Source organism: Mycotypha africana, assembly GCF_025528875.1.
Source record: "Mycotypha africana strain NRRL 2978 chromosome Unknown BDF20scaffold_12, whole genome shotgun sequence".
In the NCBI taxonomy this organism is placed as follows: domain Eukaryota; kingdom Fungi; phylum Mucoromycota; class Mucoromycetes; order Mucorales; family Mycotyphaceae; genus Mycotypha; species Mycotypha africana.
The window spans coordinates 1,051,245-1,070,041 of NW_026515736.1; the positions used below are offsets into that span (position 1 = coordinate 1,051,245).

The 18,797-nt window shown below is 38.5% G+C and overlaps 9 protein-coding genes across 9 annotated transcripts; 4 read left to right on the plus strand and 5 right to left on the minus strand.

Moving 5' to 3' along the window:
• The first annotated feature begins 470 nt into the window (after nt 1-470).
• Nucleotides 471-1,547, plus strand: BDF20DRAFT_187434 (uncharacterized protein). Its single transcript, XM_053074883.1, has 4 exons — nt 471-597; nt 710-999; nt 1,058-1,133; nt 1,285-1,547. Exons 1-4 carry the CDS (start codon nt 566-568, stop codon nt 1,415-1,417), a joined length of 531 nt encoding a protein of 176 aa, XP_052931996.1. The 5' UTR covers nt 471-565; the 3' UTR covers nt 1,418-1,547.
• A 767-nt stretch (nt 1,548-2,314) lies between these two features.
• On the plus strand, nt 2,315-4,402 carry BDF20DRAFT_187673 (MIZ/SP-RING zinc finger-domain-containing protein). The gene is made up of 6 exons (XM_053074884.1): nt 2,315-2,599; nt 2,702-2,775; nt 2,852-2,977; nt 3,061-3,318; nt 3,398-3,790; nt 3,864-4,402. Exons 1-6 carry the CDS (start codon nt 2,566-2,568, stop codon nt 3,927-3,929), a joined length of 951 nt encoding a protein of 316 aa, XP_052931997.1. The 5' UTR covers nt 2,315-2,565; the 3' UTR covers nt 3,930-4,402.
• BDF20DRAFT_827874 (uncharacterized protein) lies at nt 4,381-4,596 on the minus strand (the record flags this gene model as incomplete). The annotated part of the gene is made up of 1 exon (XM_053078199.1): nt 4,381-4,596. A coding segment is annotated over one exon (216 nt), but the record flags the coding sequence as incomplete, so codon positions are not given.
• A 1,003-nt stretch (nt 4,597-5,599) lies between these two features.
• On the plus strand, nt 5,600-6,852 carry BDF20DRAFT_908162 (alkaline-phosphatase-like protein; the record flags this gene model as incomplete). Its single annotated transcript, XM_053083452.1, has 3 exons — nt 5,600-5,617; nt 5,707-6,114; nt 6,193-6,852. The coding sequence occupies 3 exons, from the start codon at nt 5,600-5,602 to the stop codon at nt 6,850-6,852; spliced, it is 1,086 nt and encodes a 361-aa protein (XP_052931999.1).
• A 140-nt stretch (nt 6,853-6,992) lies between these two features.
• On the minus strand, nt 6,993-10,601 carry BDF20DRAFT_187426 (Lipin/Ned1/Smp2-domain-containing protein). The gene is made up of 2 exons (XM_053074882.1): nt 10,501-10,601; nt 6,993-10,254 (listed from the first exon to the last, which is right to left on the minus strand). The coding sequence occupies exon 2, from the start codon at nt 10,244-10,246 to the stop codon at nt 7,133-7,135; it is 3,114 nt and encodes a 1,037-aa protein (XP_052932000.1). The 5' UTR covers nt 10,247-10,254; nt 10,501-10,601; the 3' UTR covers nt 6,993-7,132.
• On the minus strand, nt 10,122-11,243 carry BDF20DRAFT_187395 (lipin, N-terminal conserved region-domain-containing protein). The gene is made up of 4 exons (XM_053074881.1): nt 10,863-11,243; nt 10,501-10,659; nt 10,335-10,415; nt 10,122-10,254 (listed from the first exon to the last, which is right to left on the minus strand). Exons 1-4 carry the CDS (start codon nt 11,049-11,051, stop codon nt 10,243-10,245), a joined length of 441 nt encoding a protein of 146 aa, XP_052932001.1. The 5' UTR covers nt 11,052-11,243; the 3' UTR covers nt 10,122-10,242.
• Nucleotides 11,244-11,290: 47 nt separating this feature from the next.
• Nucleotides 11,291-12,359, minus strand: BDF20DRAFT_839642 (uncharacterized protein; the record flags this gene model as incomplete). Its single annotated transcript, XM_053079297.1, has 5 exons — nt 11,291-11,452; nt 11,534-11,680; nt 11,753-11,842; nt 11,939-12,077; nt 12,148-12,359. The coding sequence occupies 5 exons, from the start codon at nt 12,357-12,359 to the stop codon at nt 11,291-11,293; spliced, it is 750 nt and encodes a 249-aa protein (XP_052932002.1).
• Nucleotides 12,360-12,502: 143 nt separating this feature from the next.
• Nucleotides 12,503-15,015, plus strand: BDF20DRAFT_896993 (uncharacterized protein). Its single transcript, XM_053082533.1, has 5 exons — nt 12,503-13,298; nt 13,361-13,563; nt 13,629-14,278; nt 14,351-14,547; nt 14,622-15,015. The coding sequence occupies exons 1-5, from the start codon at nt 12,944-12,946 to the stop codon at nt 14,849-14,851; spliced, it is 1,635 nt and encodes a 544-aa protein (XP_052932003.1). The 5' UTR covers nt 12,503-12,943; the 3' UTR covers nt 14,852-15,015.
• Nucleotides 15,016-15,614: 599 nt separating this feature from the next.
• Nucleotides 15,615-18,378, minus strand: BDF20DRAFT_926306 (DNA polymerase family A-domain-containing protein; the record flags this gene model as incomplete). The annotated part of the gene is made up of 3 exons (XM_053084706.1): nt 15,615-16,019; nt 16,111-17,735; nt 17,847-18,378. 3 exons carry the CDS (start codon nt 18,376-18,378, stop codon nt 15,615-15,617), a joined length of 2,562 nt encoding a protein of 853 aa, XP_052932004.1.
• Between the last annotated feature and the right edge of the window lie 419 nt (nt 18,379-18,797).

An 18,797-nucleotide genomic window follows, 5' to 3' on the forward strand; every position in this document is an offset into this window, starting at 1 on the left:
ACTAGAATAGACGTATGATCTAACGTTCGATTACGTTTTACTAATTTAGTTTCACATGTAAATGGAGTGCATGCAACCAACCTGTATTGTACGTTAAGCAAGCTTAGGTTCTTCTCTGTTTCTCAATAACATATGTAACTAACCTCAATCTTCTGGCGTTTTTTAAATTTCTAATAGCTCAGATAAGCAATATGAATCACAATAACACTTCTTTAGGTGAACGACAGCAATCAACAGCAGCTGAAACCCGACCTACTGCCGATCGCGCTGAAGAGACACGAACACAGCCTACTACAACGAATGCCAATGAATCTGTTACTGATGCTCGGCTCCAGCAAATTTATAAAGCGAACTTTAGCAGACTTAAAGATTTAGCTCAGGAATTACGCGATTTAGCAAAGTATGGTGGGGCTTGTGATGAGCTTTTACAGTGGATGAATGATGCCAGTGTTTTTATACCGTACTATGAAGTTGCTTTTCTGGACTGCATTAAAGCTCTGGTCGATAAAGCCAATGAGTATGGTCCATGGTCCGGTATGGAGATATTAAAAGCTGCTAATGCAAAATGCGCTCCTGGTTTTTCACAAAAAGGGCAAGGTATGGTTAATTAGGTTATGTATTGTAGTTCTCTTTTAAAAAGACTCAACAATTTATTCTTTACCTACTACCTAGAATATATAAAAAATAGTTATATTAGACTTCATCATAGCATTGTAGGAAGAAGGCCAAGTGATGCTTCAGTTACCTCGCACAAATCAAACACTCACCCTTCACCGGCCGTATCACCTGCAAGCACAAGCCGATCTTCAAATATTGCTCAACCGTCGGGTTTCGACACTTTCAATTTTGAGCAGTTTTTTAAACCATCAACCAGCATAAATGCTCACATTACTCCTGCGCAACCAACCTCAACTACGACAACATCTTCGCCTTTTAGTTCACCTATATTACCTTCATCACCGCAACAGCCGCAGCAACAGCGCCGGCAACAGAGTTTGTGTAAGGGTTTTCTGTATAACTGTAAATGATGAAAAACTAACTTTCTTGAACCTGGTAGGCATTTTAGAGGAGGCAAGAAGACAACAGTTGAGAAACCAACAACAACAACAACATCGACAACAACAGCAGCAACAGCAGCCACAGCAGCCACAGCAAATCGAGCAACAATTGTTATTACAGAAATATCAGCAAGATTTTCAAAGATCACATTTATTAAAAGCACAAATGCAGCAAAGATTACAGCACCAGCAACAGCAGCAACAACAGCAACAACAGCAGCAACAGCCACAATGGACACAACAACAGCTACAACAGTTACTGCAGTTACAACAGTTTCGACATTTGCAGGCTCAGCAGCAATTTCAAGTTGCTCAAAGCCCGCATTATTTTCAACCGCTACAAACTACTCATAACGTAAACTCTATTACAGTCTCCTCGCCTCAGTTACAGCAGCAGCAGCAGTCTCGACAACAATTACCTCAGCAAATATCATCAACTATCCCTTACCAGCAAACACAAACTTCCCTTGATTACCGGCAGCAGGGTCATCTTTATTCACAGGTTCAGAATGCCGCTCAGAATACTGCTCAAAATGCTATTCAGTGTCATGCTCAAGCTCTAAAACGTGCAAATATTGATGTTCGCGATCCGAGGACACAATACTGGCAATTCAAAGATATGGCGAATGCCAACACATCAATATCTCCAGTCCAATATAATGCAACAGCGGGATCTATCATGCCTGCTCCAATCACTTCGTTTTCGTCATCTATGTCAGTACCCTCAGCCGGTTCAACCACCTTAGCTCGACAAACAAATATAACTAGTAATTACGGTCAGCCTACTATACCTGCAATATCCTCAGTAAACATTGCACCACGAGATATGAATATAGGTTACGTAAATATACCATCTTCTACATCTGCTGCTACTGGGACAACCATTACAAATGCTGTCCCTCCTTCATCTATAGCGCGCAGTACACTACCGTCTACCACTGCCGTTATTCCTATTCAATTCTCCTCATCATCACTAAGCAATCTTCAATCATCACTTAGCCTTAATAGTAGCAGTCATCATGGCTCACCTGTGGTTGGTAATATACCTCTGCAACAGCAGCAGCAAAATTCTATCATTACTTCTAATAGCGTGAGTGCTATAACACAACAAGCTATTGCATTGCCTACATCTACAATTAGCCATAATCAGCCCTCACTATCATCTCCAGTATCAGATTCTCAACAAACAGTGACCAATTATGACAACGTTATTGGTACAACTGCCGCTATTCTTCAACTACCACAGACTACCATCACTATCTCTGCGGCATCAGCTTCTGTTAGTACGCCTAATCCTACTGCTGCTGCTACGCGATTTCAATCATCACCAGCTGTACCACTACTGCCACCAACGCCGTCTCCCCATCCTTCTCCTTCCCTCGACAAATTACAATTGCCCAAGCAGGGCCAACCAAAGCAACGAGAATACAATACTCCAGATGATATCTTGAATTATAGAGCCTTTAAGAAATCCGTTCTCAACAAATTGCAATTGGAGCCAGGGAAGATGTATTCTGCAGTTAGCTTTTACGTAACCCCAAGTGAATATAAAATTCTATACAAAGGCGGTATCAATACTACCCTGGAAAACACTAATGGTGAACTGCCGTTGACATATATTTTTCATGGTTCAATAAAATCAGGGCCAGAGAGAAAATGTGAATGGCCGCAGAATTTGTCAGTAGAATTCAATGGTCAGGAATTAGGAATAACAAAGGTAAACCACGTTTTTAACTTGTATAGCATTTTGATTCAATGCAATAATCAAAATTGACTTTTGTCTAATGCCTTAGAAAATGAGAATCGTATTGGCTAACGGAACTCCAAGCTATACCGGAAAAGATATGCCTTACGATCTAACGCCTCATATTGTTGAAGGCAACAATATATTAAGGTTTAGGCAAAACATGCTAATTCCGGTAGGTTTTATCAAATCTTATTCAAGAATTTCTTAAGCTCTTCAGACCTTCAACTCATTATACGGGTGATTTTTATATTGTAGAGAAACTACCTATTTTCTGTTTCTGTTTATGAGCAATACAGTGAAAACTATATCAAAGAAGTGGTTGCGAATGCTACGATTTCTATTGACAAAAGTCAGCAATTAATCGACAAACTATTAGGAAGTGGTTCAAACCAAAATGATGACGATGATGATTTGGTCGTGATACAGTCATCTGTCAGGTTAAGCTTAAAATGCCCTATTACACTCAAGAGAATTAAGCAACCTGTACGAGGTCGCAATTGTAGACATGTAGATGTATGTATGATGAATTTTCTTTTTGACTCTTAACGGTTAAGGTACATTACGGAATACTAACCAAACACATATACGGTAGTGCTTTGATTTCCTTGGTTATATTTTGATCAATAAGATTGAAAATGCAGCTTGGAAATGCCCTCATTGCAATAACACAGTAGGACCTAAACAATTAGCCAGGGATTTATTGATGGAGTCTCTTTTGAAAGAATTGCCAGGAAATGTAATAGAAATTGAATATACCGAAAGCCACGAAAACTATCAAATATCTAAAATGGAAGATATTGAATCGGACAATGAGGACACAAAGGATTCTAACGATGACCAGGAACATGATAACAAACCTGACGATAAGAGGAATATTGTGAAAATAGCTTTACCGAAAGCAGTGGACGTGATAGATCTGATAAGTGATTCCGAAGATGAAGATGATCGTAGACCCAAGGATCAACCAGCCACTAAAAAACAAAAAGTATAGTACACCAGCTTTACTATTGATGTAGCGTCATCTGGTACACCATCTTATATGTATATTTTGTACAAAGCGATATCGAAACAAAAGTTTTCGTCAATGTTCCGGCTCTAAAGAACTCTATGATATATACCCATAGTTTGCTAGCATTCATTATTTCACATGTTTTCTTTTACGAGTTTTCAATAAATATAAATATAACATCAGGAAAGGATTTACTATTGTCTATCTGGCATCTAAAATGCAGTGAAATAAGCATCTAATGTATTTGTACTGCTAACAAACAATTCATTGTCCACTGACACTAGTAACTGATATGGGTATAAGGATAGCGGCTCATATTTAGTTTGAACCGTTGGTTTGCGGTCTTGAGTATCGATTTCATTACTCTCTTCTTGATCTGTGAAAGTATATGATTTTTCCTGAAGTAGTAAGGATATAAGAAGTTAGCATATTGATCATTGATTCTTAAACAACAGAACGTTACCGCTCTTATAATCGTCTGTTGAGATGTACGAGCCGCAAATCTGTATAAAATACGAAATCCTTCCACTTTAAGCAGTTTGGATTTAATAGAGCGAATCAGTGTCTTAACCGAAATAAACTGTTATAGGCTTCAATTCTTTACTTTGGATTGTTTGCGTTGTGTCTGAATCTTTCTGTCTTTGGGCACTAGACTGTCCTTGAGTTCTTGTTATGTAATCCAGAATAGGTGTATAGAGTGCACTGAGCACTAAGTTATGTAAATTATGGGCATTATACCATTCCACTTTTTCTTTTGCTATGTACAGGATAACCCTTAGTGCCTATGCATAAATGAGTGTAATCGATCTTTTAGCGATTGGAATGTTGTAGCAGCGTCGAACTGTAAAGGCGACGACAGTTACAGTATTTTCAGTAACAGCAAGATGAAGAACAGTACGATCGTGTTTTATTGGCATATTGTTGTAACGAAAATCAAAAAAAAAGACAGTTGCAAGTACACGTAGAGAAGCATAAAGACGAAGGTGACTTAAAAAGCGGAGGATTTTAATATAGTTCCGGAATCTACGGCATGAACCACTCAAAATTCCTTTGTTGAGGTGAATTGAACAAAAATAAGGAATTGCCTATTTTTATAATACACTTGTTTCAATATCTAAAATTAATTAATAATCTCTATGTCAAAAGGGCCAGTTCCTTCACGGAATCAATCAGAATATTCATTGTCACTTAGGAGCAAAAAGAGCTCTCAAGATATCAAAGCTCTGGCCAACGCTGACATAATGAATAATTATGGAAGAAATAGTAACAATACCAACAATACCTCATCCTCATCGTCCGTTCTGAACGATAGAGTTTATGGCAATCCTTTTGCAAATGTTGATGCCGAGGAGAATGATAGTTTATTAAAAAGTCAAGTCATCGACATTGGTGATCAAAGCGATCTATATCATAAGTTTAAAGGCAAAGACATCCGTAGACGAGCAGCAGCATTCAATAATTATTACGCAAAGGTAATATACACTTAAACGGATGCAATATCAGGCCAACGTAATACTTACCGGACGAATAAAGTGGAACAACTGCTTAAAAGTATCAGCTATAATATCTTTGCTTTGCTTTTTAGGTTTAATAGCCTCTTTCAGATTACGTTCACTTGATGATAAACAGCGATCAAAGCCATCCGAACTATACTTCAATGGTTCCCATTATTTTGACACAACAGTTATATACATTTCTTTGGATGGTTTTAGAAACGACTATTTTGACAGAAATGTAACGCCGAACCTTGATTTGATTGCAAAACAAGGAATACGTGCTCAATATATGACTCCATCCTTCCCGGTAACTATACTCCTTTGTCTTTCCTTTTTCCGTCAAACAATATAGCGTGGTGTTAGATAATCTGCTAAAAATAGCTCTTACGATTATAGTCGATCACTTTCCCAAACCATTGGACTCTGGCAACTGGTTTGTATCCTGAGGCACACGGCATTGTTGCGAACGAATTTTACGATCCAGCTCTCAAGGAGGAATATATTCATAAAAATGCCACTATTAGTGCAGATCCCAAATGGTGGGGAGGAGAACCCATTTGGATAACAAGTAAAACTCAAGGCAAAAGATCAGCGGTCATTATGTGGCCAGGTTCCAACGTTCCAATCCACGGTATTTCTTCGGATTATTATGTGCCCTATATTAGAACTACCACAGCCATGGAGAAAATGGATACCGTGTTGAGTTGGTTGGATTTACCGCTGGAAGTAAGACCGCAATCCATCAATGTCTACATACAACAGATAGACCAAAAAGGACATGGCGGTGGTCCAGATGGAAAGCAGGTAATAATATAAGGCTACTTTCATCGGTTGCTTAAGATTTGTAAGCGTAGATGAATCGAATAATTGACTTGTTAATAGTTGAATTCAGTTTTGACAATGACGGATAATGCCATTGGCCGCTTAATGGTTGGCTTAGCGGAAAGAAATATCGATCGACACGTTCATATTGTAGTAGTAAGCGATCATGGTATGGCTGCCTCTGATAAATCAAGACTTATCTTTTACGATGAATTTATATCATCCGAATCTGAAGCTTTTTTACGTGAACGAGAAGCATGGCCGCTGCTTGGTCTGCGCCCTAAAGAGGATGCACCTGACTATGCGCTCGATAAAATCTACAAAGAAATCTACGATTATACCCAAAGGGTTGACAACCCTCATTTCAAACTGTATCGTCGTGAGGAAGTCCCCGAACGCTTTCATTACAACTCTACAGAACGTATCGCTCCTATTTTGTTAATTCCTGACGTTGGTTACGCCATTATTCGAAGCACAGATTTCGACATAAATTCTGGAAAGGACTATCATCCCATGGGTATCCACGGCTATGATAATATGGCGTATGAAATGAGAGCCATTTTTGCGGCCAAAGGACCTAAAATCGACGAATTATATTTGCCCAACACTGTGGTGAAGCCATTTTGCAATGTGGAAATCTATCGATTTTTGACTAAACTGCTGGACTTGGATCCAGCGCCGAATAATGCAACACTAAACGGTGCATTTGAAATATTATAGACCACCTATAACCCAAAATGAACAACAAGCATTACTGAATTTGTAAACATAACTCCAAGCATATAAACTAACTATTCTTTATTAGATCATACCATGCATGCATTTCTAAACATAGTAAACATAATAAAGAGTTACTGTAACCACGATTGATGGTTTATTGTAGCCGGGAATATAAGCAATAAAAATATAACGATAAATAATAATGTACAAACAGAATCCTTAATATAGTACAAAAAATTTAAGAAGATAAAACAAATGGAAGAATAACATAAGTATTTCATTATATAAAGGGAATCTTATCTAAATCCAAATCATCGATTTCAGAGTTGTATAGATCATCCTCGTCTTCCAACTCTTCCAAGTCAGCCTTTTCCTTACTTTCTTCAACTTCCTGCTTCTTTTTTGAGTCCTTCTGTCGTTCATCAATCTTTCTAGAATTCTCTTTGACCTTGGGGACTTCTTTAGTTGACTTAAGATTTGCAGTGGTCGTACTTACACTCTTTCTAGAGAAAACACCACCCATCACTTTACTCATAATGCCAGACGTGGATCTTGAATGTGAAGGCAATTGAGGTATAAATTCTGTACTTTCCGACTCATTGTGCTTGAAATCATCAGGTAAAGATCGCGGTGATGACGATAAAACTGTAGGAGATACCTGACCAGAAGATAATTCTTCATCATAATCTTCTTCATCACTCTTCAGGTTACTATTTTCATTGATGTGAGACTTATCAGAGGCAGTGAGTTTGATATCCGAGGATAAATCAGGTGCGCTATTGGAAGACATTAGAGGCCGGTAATAATGGGGTATAGGAATGGTGGCAATAGAAGGAGTTTTCTTAATGGTTGAAGTTTTAGCGGCGGCTGTTTGCGTTTCTTTCTTACGCCTATGGCGTTTGGCAGCGGCAGTAGCAGAAGCTGTTGTGTTCGAAGTGGTTGAGGAAGATGACCTGGATGTCAAGCTTCTCAACAAACCTCGCTTTGGTTCAGGTTGGTATGCTACTACGGATTCTTTGGGTAAGCTCTTCAGCGGGTCAGGTTTGATGGGTGTTGGTTTGGGTGAGGTCGGAGGGAAAGGTTCCTCTTCATCCAGTTCAGGTATTTGGATGTCTGGCATTGGTTGCTTCCAAAAATTGTAGTCGTTGAATTCTTCCCGTACTGCTTTGTTGATAGGCGCAAAAATCTGATCTACCATATCGTTTAAATGGATATAGGAGGATTTAAAACCAAGCAACAATTCCAATTTCAAATCACCCTGAGCATCGATGGTGAAAATACGCGATGAGGGAACATTCACACTACGGTAGGATATAGCGTCTGTGATTCGATTTCCAAACCCTGCGTAAAATGGATCACAATTGCCAAACAAACGTTGGATATCCCGCAAACATGCCATTTTGAACATTTCTGGTTTCCGCATGATAACTTCACGATGTAAAGAGGTAAATAATCGATCTGGAGACATGATCACGGGGCCGTCAGGCAGTTGATAGTTGTCCTGCATGACTTTCCTCAAATAATCTCGTGTGTAGTCAGCCTGACCAATGGCACGGCTGGTTAAATAAATGAAATGGTAACCATTGTTGGCAATATCGGTATACAATCGAGCAACACCTGCATGAGTCCAGTCTTTACCGATCATGGTCATCAGGTGACCCATAGTATCGGACTTTGTGATGGTGCCATCAATATCGGATATAACTATTTGAATATCGTGATCCCAAAAGAAGATCTTTGCAGCGCAAGTTGCTGTACCTTGATATGCCGATGACACAGAAAAACTGATGGTATTAACTCCCTTTTTCAAATTTAACTGTTTTAGCTGATCAGAGGTAAGACGAAGGGTTTTAGCGTAGTTCTTTCGTTTTTGGAAAAAAGGCCCGCTGCCAGCTTGTTCCTGTCCGTGCTCCAGCGACCAGCCAACGGAGGTTGTCTTGGTTGTAGTAGTGAAGGTAGTCTGTTCACTATAAGTGATACCGTCGTCCTTCCGTTTCGTGCTGTCGGGTGCCGAGCCGTGATGTACAGGTTGGTTCTCGCTTTCCATTGAGTCTTTCGTGGGTTTAATAACACCATTATTGTACTCTTCTAGACTAGGTACGGCATTCGCTGAAGAAGACCGGCTCAACCATTGTCTCCAACCGCGACCATAGGAATAAGTATCTCTGCTGTCTGATAAATTATCAGACCCAGTATCGTCTTTCTTTCCTGTCCCCAGCTGATCGTCTTTCTGTAAAGGCTTTTTGAAAATTAATAGAGATGTGAATAACGGATTGTTTTTAGCTGCTGCAAAGTAATGGCCATCATATCGAAACACCAAACGATGATCATTTAGAATACTTGGATTATGAACAAAGGTGTTGTAATTAACTTGATTCTCTTTAAAAAGGGTAGCGTTGGCTTCTTTGTCAAAAGTAAATGACGAGAAACCGCATAGACTCATTTCTATACGATAAGTACGTCCAGGTTTTAGTTTGACAGTTTCATTGTCATTTTGGCTGTTGATCTTTTCTTCCAACCGTTTCCGTTCTTCAGCAGTGGGCTCAATGGACTTTTCGATTGCTTTCTCAACATCTTCCATGAGTGTCTCTTCCTTTTCCTTTTTCTTTTCTTCTAATATGGAGGTATCTTCAGGTTTTGCTGTTACATTCGTCGATAAATCGTCCACTGAAACTGATTCAGCGGGGGCTTCTTTAGAGGGAGTTTTCATCGTTGTGGACATGGGGGTGTCGTCTGGCGTAGGGCTATCAGCTACTATTTTCATTGTCGACTCTTTCAATGAATCATCCAAAGTCTGCTTCATTCGATCTTTATTACGCGAGGACATATCAGCGGTATCACTTTCAATAGTGTTTTTACACTGTTCATACTGTTTTTCAGCATCTTTGTCATCCTTATTCACAGAAGCTGTTTTATAACCAGATATATCAAGCACAATTGATTCCTTATCAGTCGAAGTGTGGTAACTTTCTTCTTGTTTATGCTCATCTGAATGATGGCCCCCATTATTGTTGATGCCATTATCATCGTTTGGCGGTATTTCTGTTAGCGTATGTGTCACGTCCATCCAATAAGAATGAATGTCTCCATTCAAAGGTCTAACTATGAATCTTTCTTTAGCTATTGTCGTGGTAGTGATTGCTTCTGGGGCAACTCTTTCTAACAAGGTTGACCCGTCGTCTAATGAATGTATATGGTTCTTCATTCCACTTTCTTTTGTTTTCTCATTTCCATAACGTTGTGAATCGATTTTGGTAACTACTTTATCCATCTGTTCTTCGATAATCATCTTAGGTGATTGTAATTCAGCGGGTATATGTGAGAAATCCTTTTTCTTGCGGTCTCCATCTTCTTCGTCCTCGAAATTATCTTCCTTTTCAACTTTTTCCATCATAAGATGCTCTGAAATATACAAATTAAGACAGATTAATGTTAGGATTCGGTCTGCTCCTTTCAAATCAGATTTTTTCATTTATTGCTACCTTTTTCGTCCTTCTTCTCACTAATATCAAGAAACGGTGGTTCCTTATAGATGGTAACAAAGTGTTGGTGACAATGATCATCTTTAAGCCGTCATGTAATAGTAGAAAAAAAAAACAAAAACAAAAAAGAATTTGTATTCTAATGGCTCGGCCAACTTTTTCTTACCTCTACTTCTGACTTATTTTCAGCCAAAGCTTGCAAAATTGGAGAGGTTTGAAATTCTTCAGGCACCTCATGGTCTGTTTCAAATACAAAAAAGGCTTCGCCAGCTTCACCCACTTTCATCAAATATGGTACGGTGTCGCCATTGACTTTGATTTCAACCTTTATTTTTTCACCACATTATTAGAAGCCATCATAAAAGTATTATGTAAACATCATGTAATAACAAAAGTCCGACACATTGTTGCATTGAAAATCATCTGTGCACACACCATGCACACTAGCTGTATAACCATCCTCCCCGCCACCCCCAATTCTTTCTGTCATTGAGTCCGAGCACTCTGCCTTCGCAAGATATACTGTACCTTTTTCTCCTGTGGTAATAATACTGATAATTTGCCGAATCGAACATGGAATGGTGAGCTTGCCAATTCACCATCTTCTTGTTCGACCACAATGATGTCAATGGCTCCGGACAATGTTGCTGGATTTAGTTCATTATAGAAATTGTTTAATGAGCTGAAAAGGTTACCGATTCTTCCAACATATTCCATCCTCCTTCTTCTCTTTTGGTATTTTTTAGTTGTTAGGAATAAATAAGTTTTTTTTTTCTTTTTTATAGAGCTGAGAAAGTTGAAGGATTAGAACAAAAAAAGAAAAAAAATATTGAAATAAATAATGAAAATTTGATTGTGTGAGCAGTTGGAAAAAAGGGAAAAATAAAAGAACCGCAACAAATACTTTTTTTAGTCTATACAGCTGGCCCTTTTTTTTATTATTCACAGCAGTAGCATTAGACATCAGCAAAAGCTGGATCGACCTCCATAGGAAGTCTCGCTGTATTTGTTGTAGCTGTGGATATCACCTGACATAGCGGATTTATTAGTCTTAGTTCCTCTTTAATAGCATCTCTTGCCGTTGCATCTAATTCTTTTGTGATGATTGTGATAATTTTCTACGTATTTCATATGAACAAATGTAAACAGGTTGATAACAAGTTCATTCTGTCGGAGGTTCACTCTCTGTTCCGTATTACCTTGAACTTTCCATCACATTTCAACACTACTTCAAAATATGCTTGTGTGCAAATAGGCCCTTCAGTTCCGATCAATAATTTTTGGTAAGCTTCTGCCATTATATCCAGTAGTGTGTAGAAGGTCTCAAAATAATCTAATTCAAAGGGCTATTGGACAGTGTGAAATTCGGTTAGTAAATTTGTTACCGTAGCATTTACTGCGATCGTTATCCGCCTTACAATATGGGGTATAATCAGATAACCGTAGTCATTCGCATTATCTGTATAATTGTTTTCGTCCTTATTCTTATTCTTTCTAAATATATTTTTCTGTTGGAGAAAAGATAAAAGTGTCAAATACGACCTTCTCTTCCTTCTGTTTTAGGGATGCTATGCTACCTGAAGCTATTGAGGTGCCTCACTTACCATCTTTTGCTTAGAATCATCGTTTGTATGTCTTTCAAATTCACTCATAATCTGACTCAATGCCTTTATATAATCAACAGGATTTGTGATGTCTAGTATGGCGCCTAATGATAATCCTAGCGCATAAAAATGATTCGTTCTAATGGATGTTTAAACGTTAATACCGCTACATCTTTTCTGCTTTAGTTGATTAAACTGAATTGACTAACCTCTTGGACATTTTTGAATTCGGATATGTTTGCTGAAGGGATTCTTTTGTTAGCAATATTGTATTGAACCAATGCGTATTTCCTTCATGTGCCTTCCGTATGTATTTGATGGTAGCCACTCGCTTGGATACGAGTTCAGTTAGATATTCATACAAGCCAGGATGGCTTTGAGTATTGCTATTTCCTGAGGTTGTTGATGAAATAGTTGACATTCTATTCTAGTCTGATAATTCGGAAGGTGAGTGCTCAGCGATGGCGATGACTGAAGATTGCGTATAACAGGAAGAATAAAAGATAAAAGCTGTTTTTAATGAAAAGAGAAAAAAAAAAAAAAAAATGTTAAATTAAGGGGAAAATTAAATCGAAAATGTTGAAAACCCTCAAATTTGGTAAAATTGTGCTGAAGACCATATCCTCCTTGGTCCCCATTAGCAGCTGAACAAAAATAGGGTACAGTTGACTGATAAAAGTGTTACACCTTTTCATTCTTTTTTTTACAGTATTGTCGCAATTTGGAAATATTCTGGACGCTTCATCATTCCTTACGCCATGTAAATTAGAATCTATATGTCGTAGAATTCAGATCTAGCGAGTTGGAGTAGGGCTTGTTTTGAAACGGAAAACAGCTTATGTTGGTCATACTTACTTTTGACTGGAACAGAATCTTAAAAAGCACGGTTTATTGCAGCAACCGGTCTCAATTTGGTCTTCAAAAGTGCGATGGTTTTTTTCTTGCAAAAAACGTGCCAACTAAAATGTTCAGGTTGAGAATCTGCATATTGATGTTCAAAAAGCGATGTTGGGATATTTGAGACAAATTTTTGCGATTCCGCATAAGTTGAATATGAAGTTGTCAAAAAACACATTCTTTTCTAGTTCTACAATTTTTCTTTTCAGAAATCTCTGTGCAGTTATGGATCGCAATGTGACAGAAACAAGATGGGCAGATACGAACAAAGCAATCACCATTAAATCAGATGTAAATGGAAAGCTGGAGAAAGCCATAAAGAAGCTCGAGACGCTTGAGTCGATCCATATTACGAAACAGCTGACATCTCATTATAGCTATGGTATACCAACAGAAGAATCGACAGTCATCAAAGACCGATTGGAGCTAAAGCTTAAGTTGAGAAATGAGCATAATATCTATTGTAAGAGTTTGCATTTTCCTTGGCAATAATGGTTCTGTTGTTCACTGAGAAGGACTCTATAGGCCAAGTAATATTTGACTCGCATAACTATATGTTTCCCCCAGATATCATTTTCAAAAAAGAGACCTTACCATCTTTACGCAGTGGTAAACAGCATAATAATAACGGTATCAGCCATCTTTTGCCATTGGTCAGTGAATGGAATTTGAATGATGAAAAATGCCTATACTCTTGGATCGAACGCATTGTATCTTTCTTTGAAAAGGTAAACCAAGCAGTACCTAAGATTTCCATATCTGATTTTAACATATTTTTACCCTCATTGAACAGTACGCAATTATCGAGAACCAGAAGAAAATAGCGTCTGATTTTCGTGACGATTGGTTATCATCAACCGTACGTGAACCTACCGCTACTGATAATATAAGAACAACGACAACGAGTGCAACGGAGGATATCCTGGATAAAGTACAAAGATCGAAGAATAGATTATTTAAACAGAAAGTTTTGAAAATGTCGCGTCCATTGGACAAAGGTAGTATGGACGACAATAATGACGATTTTGATTCCCGAGGAGATAGAGTTATCTTTCCCCGTCGCACAGTCAGTCTTGCTAAAGATAAAGCTGCTGCATGCCTGAAGAGATCAAATGAGCAATCTCCTTCTTTATGCAATATCAGCAACAAGGATTGGTTAAAGAGCTACAAAGATGCAGATAAAGAGATTGTGGAAGACAATGATTCCGAAGTAAAATTGTCAGATTACAGATCGAATGCTAAAAGGCCATACGAGGATCATCAACAGCTATATCAGGAGGTGAATCATTTTGTCACTACTGATTTCAACCAACCGACCAAAAAGCTACGAAAGTCAGCTGTATCTGTGACAGAAAAGGACGTGAGTAATAGACCTGACGATTGGATGAAGAATGCGCATTGGAGGGAAGGCTTTATGTCGGTTTGGTTACAGAAATATGAAGAGTTACGTTTTCAGAATTTTTGTTAGACCTGCTATCATTAAGCTGACTTCATGCATTACGTTCTCGTTGATAGTGCTATCATGTTGTACGATGCGTCCAGTTTTCGATCATTTACAATGTTCTTGACTTTTGCTATCAAAGATGAGAGCATTTGGGATAATTATGTTGCGCTGAAAAAACCAAGTATAGAGGAATTCAGACGTAACAATAACATGACGCCCAATGCTAAAATACTGGCAGAGAAACGTTCAGCACCTGTCCTTATTCAATGTAGGTTGAAACAGAAAAAGCACAATGAAGGAGGTAGGTAGTTGCCTAATTCCAGTTGCCAATTGCAAATATAGTCAATATGGATTCGGATGTTCCTCATAGCAAGTTAAACATTCGTTTGATCTCTGCTCTGAATACCGCAAAGCCAGGTTCAGCCGAACCTGACTATGTCGACCTCGAATATAATGTCGATCCTGCAAAAACTTATTCAGGCTTAGTCACTCATATAATGTCGTTTTTGACGGAAAGAGTCTGTTACTTTCATCTCTTTCAGCAGAAAAAAGTATTACCTTTACTGCGGTAAAAACATAGTGTAAATATTATGATACCCATTTGTTTGCTTTGCCAACAAATCCAAAAAAAAAGAACTAAGCAATGTTTAGAAATGTATTCTCCGTATTTGAAGCTGTCAATTACTTATGACAATTCAAATAAGCAAATGCACTATTATTAAGCGTGATAGCAAAAATAAATTAAAGATTTGTAAAATACCATTCTTCATACCAGTGAAAAGCTAACGTCTTGCATATAACCTCTCTTCTTCAACCACTAATTGCAATGATCGTAAATGTTGTAAAGCAGAGCCGGCGAGCGTCGTTGTCAAAGAGACTTTTTCCGTCTCAGTCACTTTCTTCATGTTATGTAGCGTAAACCTGCCATTCGTATCAGTTCTTCAGACAATGCTTCCTCTATAATCCTATGAAACACTTTAGATACGGTGAGGATATGAGCTCAAAGCTGTAATTAAGATAGTCTTATCTTTCATTATATACTCATATCTCATAGCTGAACAAGACCAAAAGTATTCAACTGTTTTACGGGGGGTTTTCAGAGACAGGCTTTCAGTCAATATGAAATGTCGTACCTCACGTTCTCTAGCAAAATTTAATGACATTCATAAAAACCATATGGCTTTCGAACACCACTTTATGGATAAAAAAAGGCCGCCGAGGGGATGTAATTGACAGCGATGTCGGTATTAAATAGTAATAGTAGGGCAATATATCAGGTATAATAATAATTATATACAAAAAGGAAATGGAGAAACTGGTATGAAAGTCAAAAGATTAGTGTCCTTCATCGCCTTCTATTTTTCTAACTCTTCTACGGCGATAAACTTTTTCTTCTGTTTCCCTGTTTCCATTAATCGACGGGTCCATATGCTTTTTATAGTCTTTATACATCTGCGCTTTCAAGAAGGGTAAATTGATATCTATTTTAGGAGTGCTTATCTGATCGATGATAGCTTGAACTGTCTCTTGCGGTATATTACTTCCGCTCGTCTTTTTTGATTTGCCCAGCAGGCATTTTTTATGATTGTCTGTCTCGCTGGTTAATGCTGCTATAGTATCTTGTATTGTGCAGCTGACGCCTTCAGATATCTTTACTTCATGAGAGGGTGTTAAACATGTCATACTGGGTTCTTTTCGGAAAACATGGTCTATATCGACAGCTGAAAAGAAGGCTACGGTCTGTTATAAAGAAAAAAAAAATAACGTGGTTCTTTGTTGGTTAAAAGGAAAGTCTATTGCTGATCTGAAAAGTATGTGAAGAAATTTTTACCTGAGGCAAGTTGAAAATACCTAGTTTGTAACTGAAAAGGGCTCTCGTCCATACGTTTGCAATTTGAAGAGCTAGCGCAGTACGATGCTGATCTTTCTCAGTGGTTAAATAACGAACCTCATCATGAACAGAAAGCATGAACCTCGCGTCAATTTGGTATCGTTCAATTAAGTGAGCCATAGACACAATCAGCAAATGCAAATAGTCTACACCAGAGCTTTGAACAACCCAATTAATTCTTGATGTTAAAAATTGGGTACCTGTATATCTCGGCTTCAAAGCATCCGTAATGGTGCATCCTAATACTGGGGTTTTCGGTTCTTTCGATAAGGCAATGTCTTCCAAGGCATTAAACATGTAACTTTCAGACCCGCCGTGCCAGAACGGTCTTTTGAAAGGGTTTTTCTGATAATGTTCTTTATCACCTTTGGTGTTTGAATAAAGATCAGCCGCTCGACGTTTCGCTGTCTCCAAATCCATATCTTGGTTGTACTGCATCAATAGACTCGTAGCATATTTCACTCCTGCACCATAAATTCTTGCATAATTGAAAATCTTTGCTTTGTCACGACTGATGCCAAGGATACTTGCTGTTTTGGAATGAAGATCTGTGCCTTCTGATTTGGAACCTTGCAGTGTCATCCAACCCAATGCAGTGGCTCCATGAAAGCCAAACTGTGCATCACCAATGACACTGGATATCCAAAGCTCTTCTGAATCAACGTCTGCACCAACAATTTTGTACCCTTCAGGAGCCTGTATCATTGATTTTAGTTCAGAGCCAATGCGATTTTGTTTTGCATTACTAGCGGTCAACCATGTCTTTTCAACAGCGCGTCGCGTTACAGTCCCCATAGTTACCATCTGAGGTAGAATGATGCCGTATTTTCCGTCCTCCCTTTGTGGAAGTTTCATATCTACTGTACTATTAGTGTCCCATACGACAAATTGATTCAAAATGCGTTCTCTTGAACTGATCCAATAGGCTGATTTTGCGTTTAATTCAAGTGCTTCTCTAGCAGCTTCATATTCAGAGCTGAGAACCTTGTCTTCAAAGGATGCAATATAGTTTTTCGCGAGAGGATTACCGCAATTCGCAGATTCACCATCCTTATGAGGTACTTTTAAATAAAAATAATTCTCATCTTGTTCAACAGCTTTTCCTCGTTGAGCGATCGTTGCTTGGTCAATGGGTATTTTGAAGCACCAGCCGTACTTTGTGATATGGTGTAAAGGATATCCTTGCCATTTAAGCCTTAGTAACAGAGGGGCGATTCGGGAACGTAATGAGATTTTAAGTCTACCTTCTTTCGTACAATAAGCATCTTTATACCATTTAGGTGACCCTTTCAATTTTCTTTGACGTGGATTGACTAACCAATCCAACTGACTTAGCCAGGGATCAGCTTGCCATTTTTCGGGTTCATCAACGAGAGCTCTCGCTTTTTCAGCTAAATCTATCAACTTTGAATCTAATACTTCTTCAAGTTCTCGATGCTTGCCAGAAGACTTTTGCAAGTAATCGTCCCATTTCTCCGTCACTGTCAAAAAGGAGCTTCCCATATGAAGCATACCTGTGAAGGATACAGGATGAGGGCAGTTCTTATGGAAACGAGGAAATACAACTTTGTATATTTCATGCGTTAATGCCACATCATTCGCACAATAGGTCATCAGATTATTAAAGTCAACTCTTACATCCTCTAGATTGCCTGTCTCAAAAACTGATCTTTGACTTTTATCGATATCTTTCTGACAATAGAATTTAGCCAAATCTTTTAAGCTATTCAGAGTACTAACATCGAAAAAAGTCGTTTGATACTCTCCTGCCGTTTGTACATCATCCTGATTTCTACGTTTGACTTCCTGATTCCAAGCAAATCGTTGTTGCGAGCAGAGGCCAGCTACTGCAATATGCAAACTCATCGTGTCCATGTACCGAATCCGAGAAGGCTCTCGACAGTATTCATCAGCGATTCGAGCTCGATCATAACTAACGTTATGCCCTACTATTAAGCGTGGCTGCTTTGTATTTCCGAAAGATATCAACTGCTCTTTATTAGCGTCTTCCTTCAGTAAGTAAGGGGAAGTCCATGAATACCACGCCTCGTTGGATGCTGCCACTGCGATCGTCGGGTATTTCCCTTCACTCATCAAAACTTCAACATCAAACACAAGTGTTGTTTCTAAAGGGTAATCGACAGCAACAGCCTTCCCATCTGCTGTATAGCGGGTCCAGCCAGATGCTTTTCGCCATGTCGTTGGCATAGGCGGTAAATCTATCGTTGTTAATCGTTCGCATTGTTCCAAATAAGGGCCAGCTTGTTCTAATCCAATTCTTACAAAGTGTTCTTCCAAGTTTGCCCCCAGTAATTTAGGAAGCTGTAGGTCGATGGGTGGCCGAATATCATTCTTCTTGCCATATATTTCTTGTAATGTTAAGTGTTCTTTTGCATATTCTTCTTTCAACTCGGTCTCTTTTGTTTTTTTTAAGGCTTTGATCGGGTAAGGCTTAAATAATTGAGCTTGTAGGCCTGACGACAGGAGTTGTACTTGTGCTGGATTTATTTTGACTATGGATTCGTTTTCAATATAGAGTTTTAAGTGTTTCGTTCTTTTGCGCGTTGTTGCCAAATATCCACCATTTAATATTCAGTACTTTCAAACATACCTTCTTCGTTTAAAAG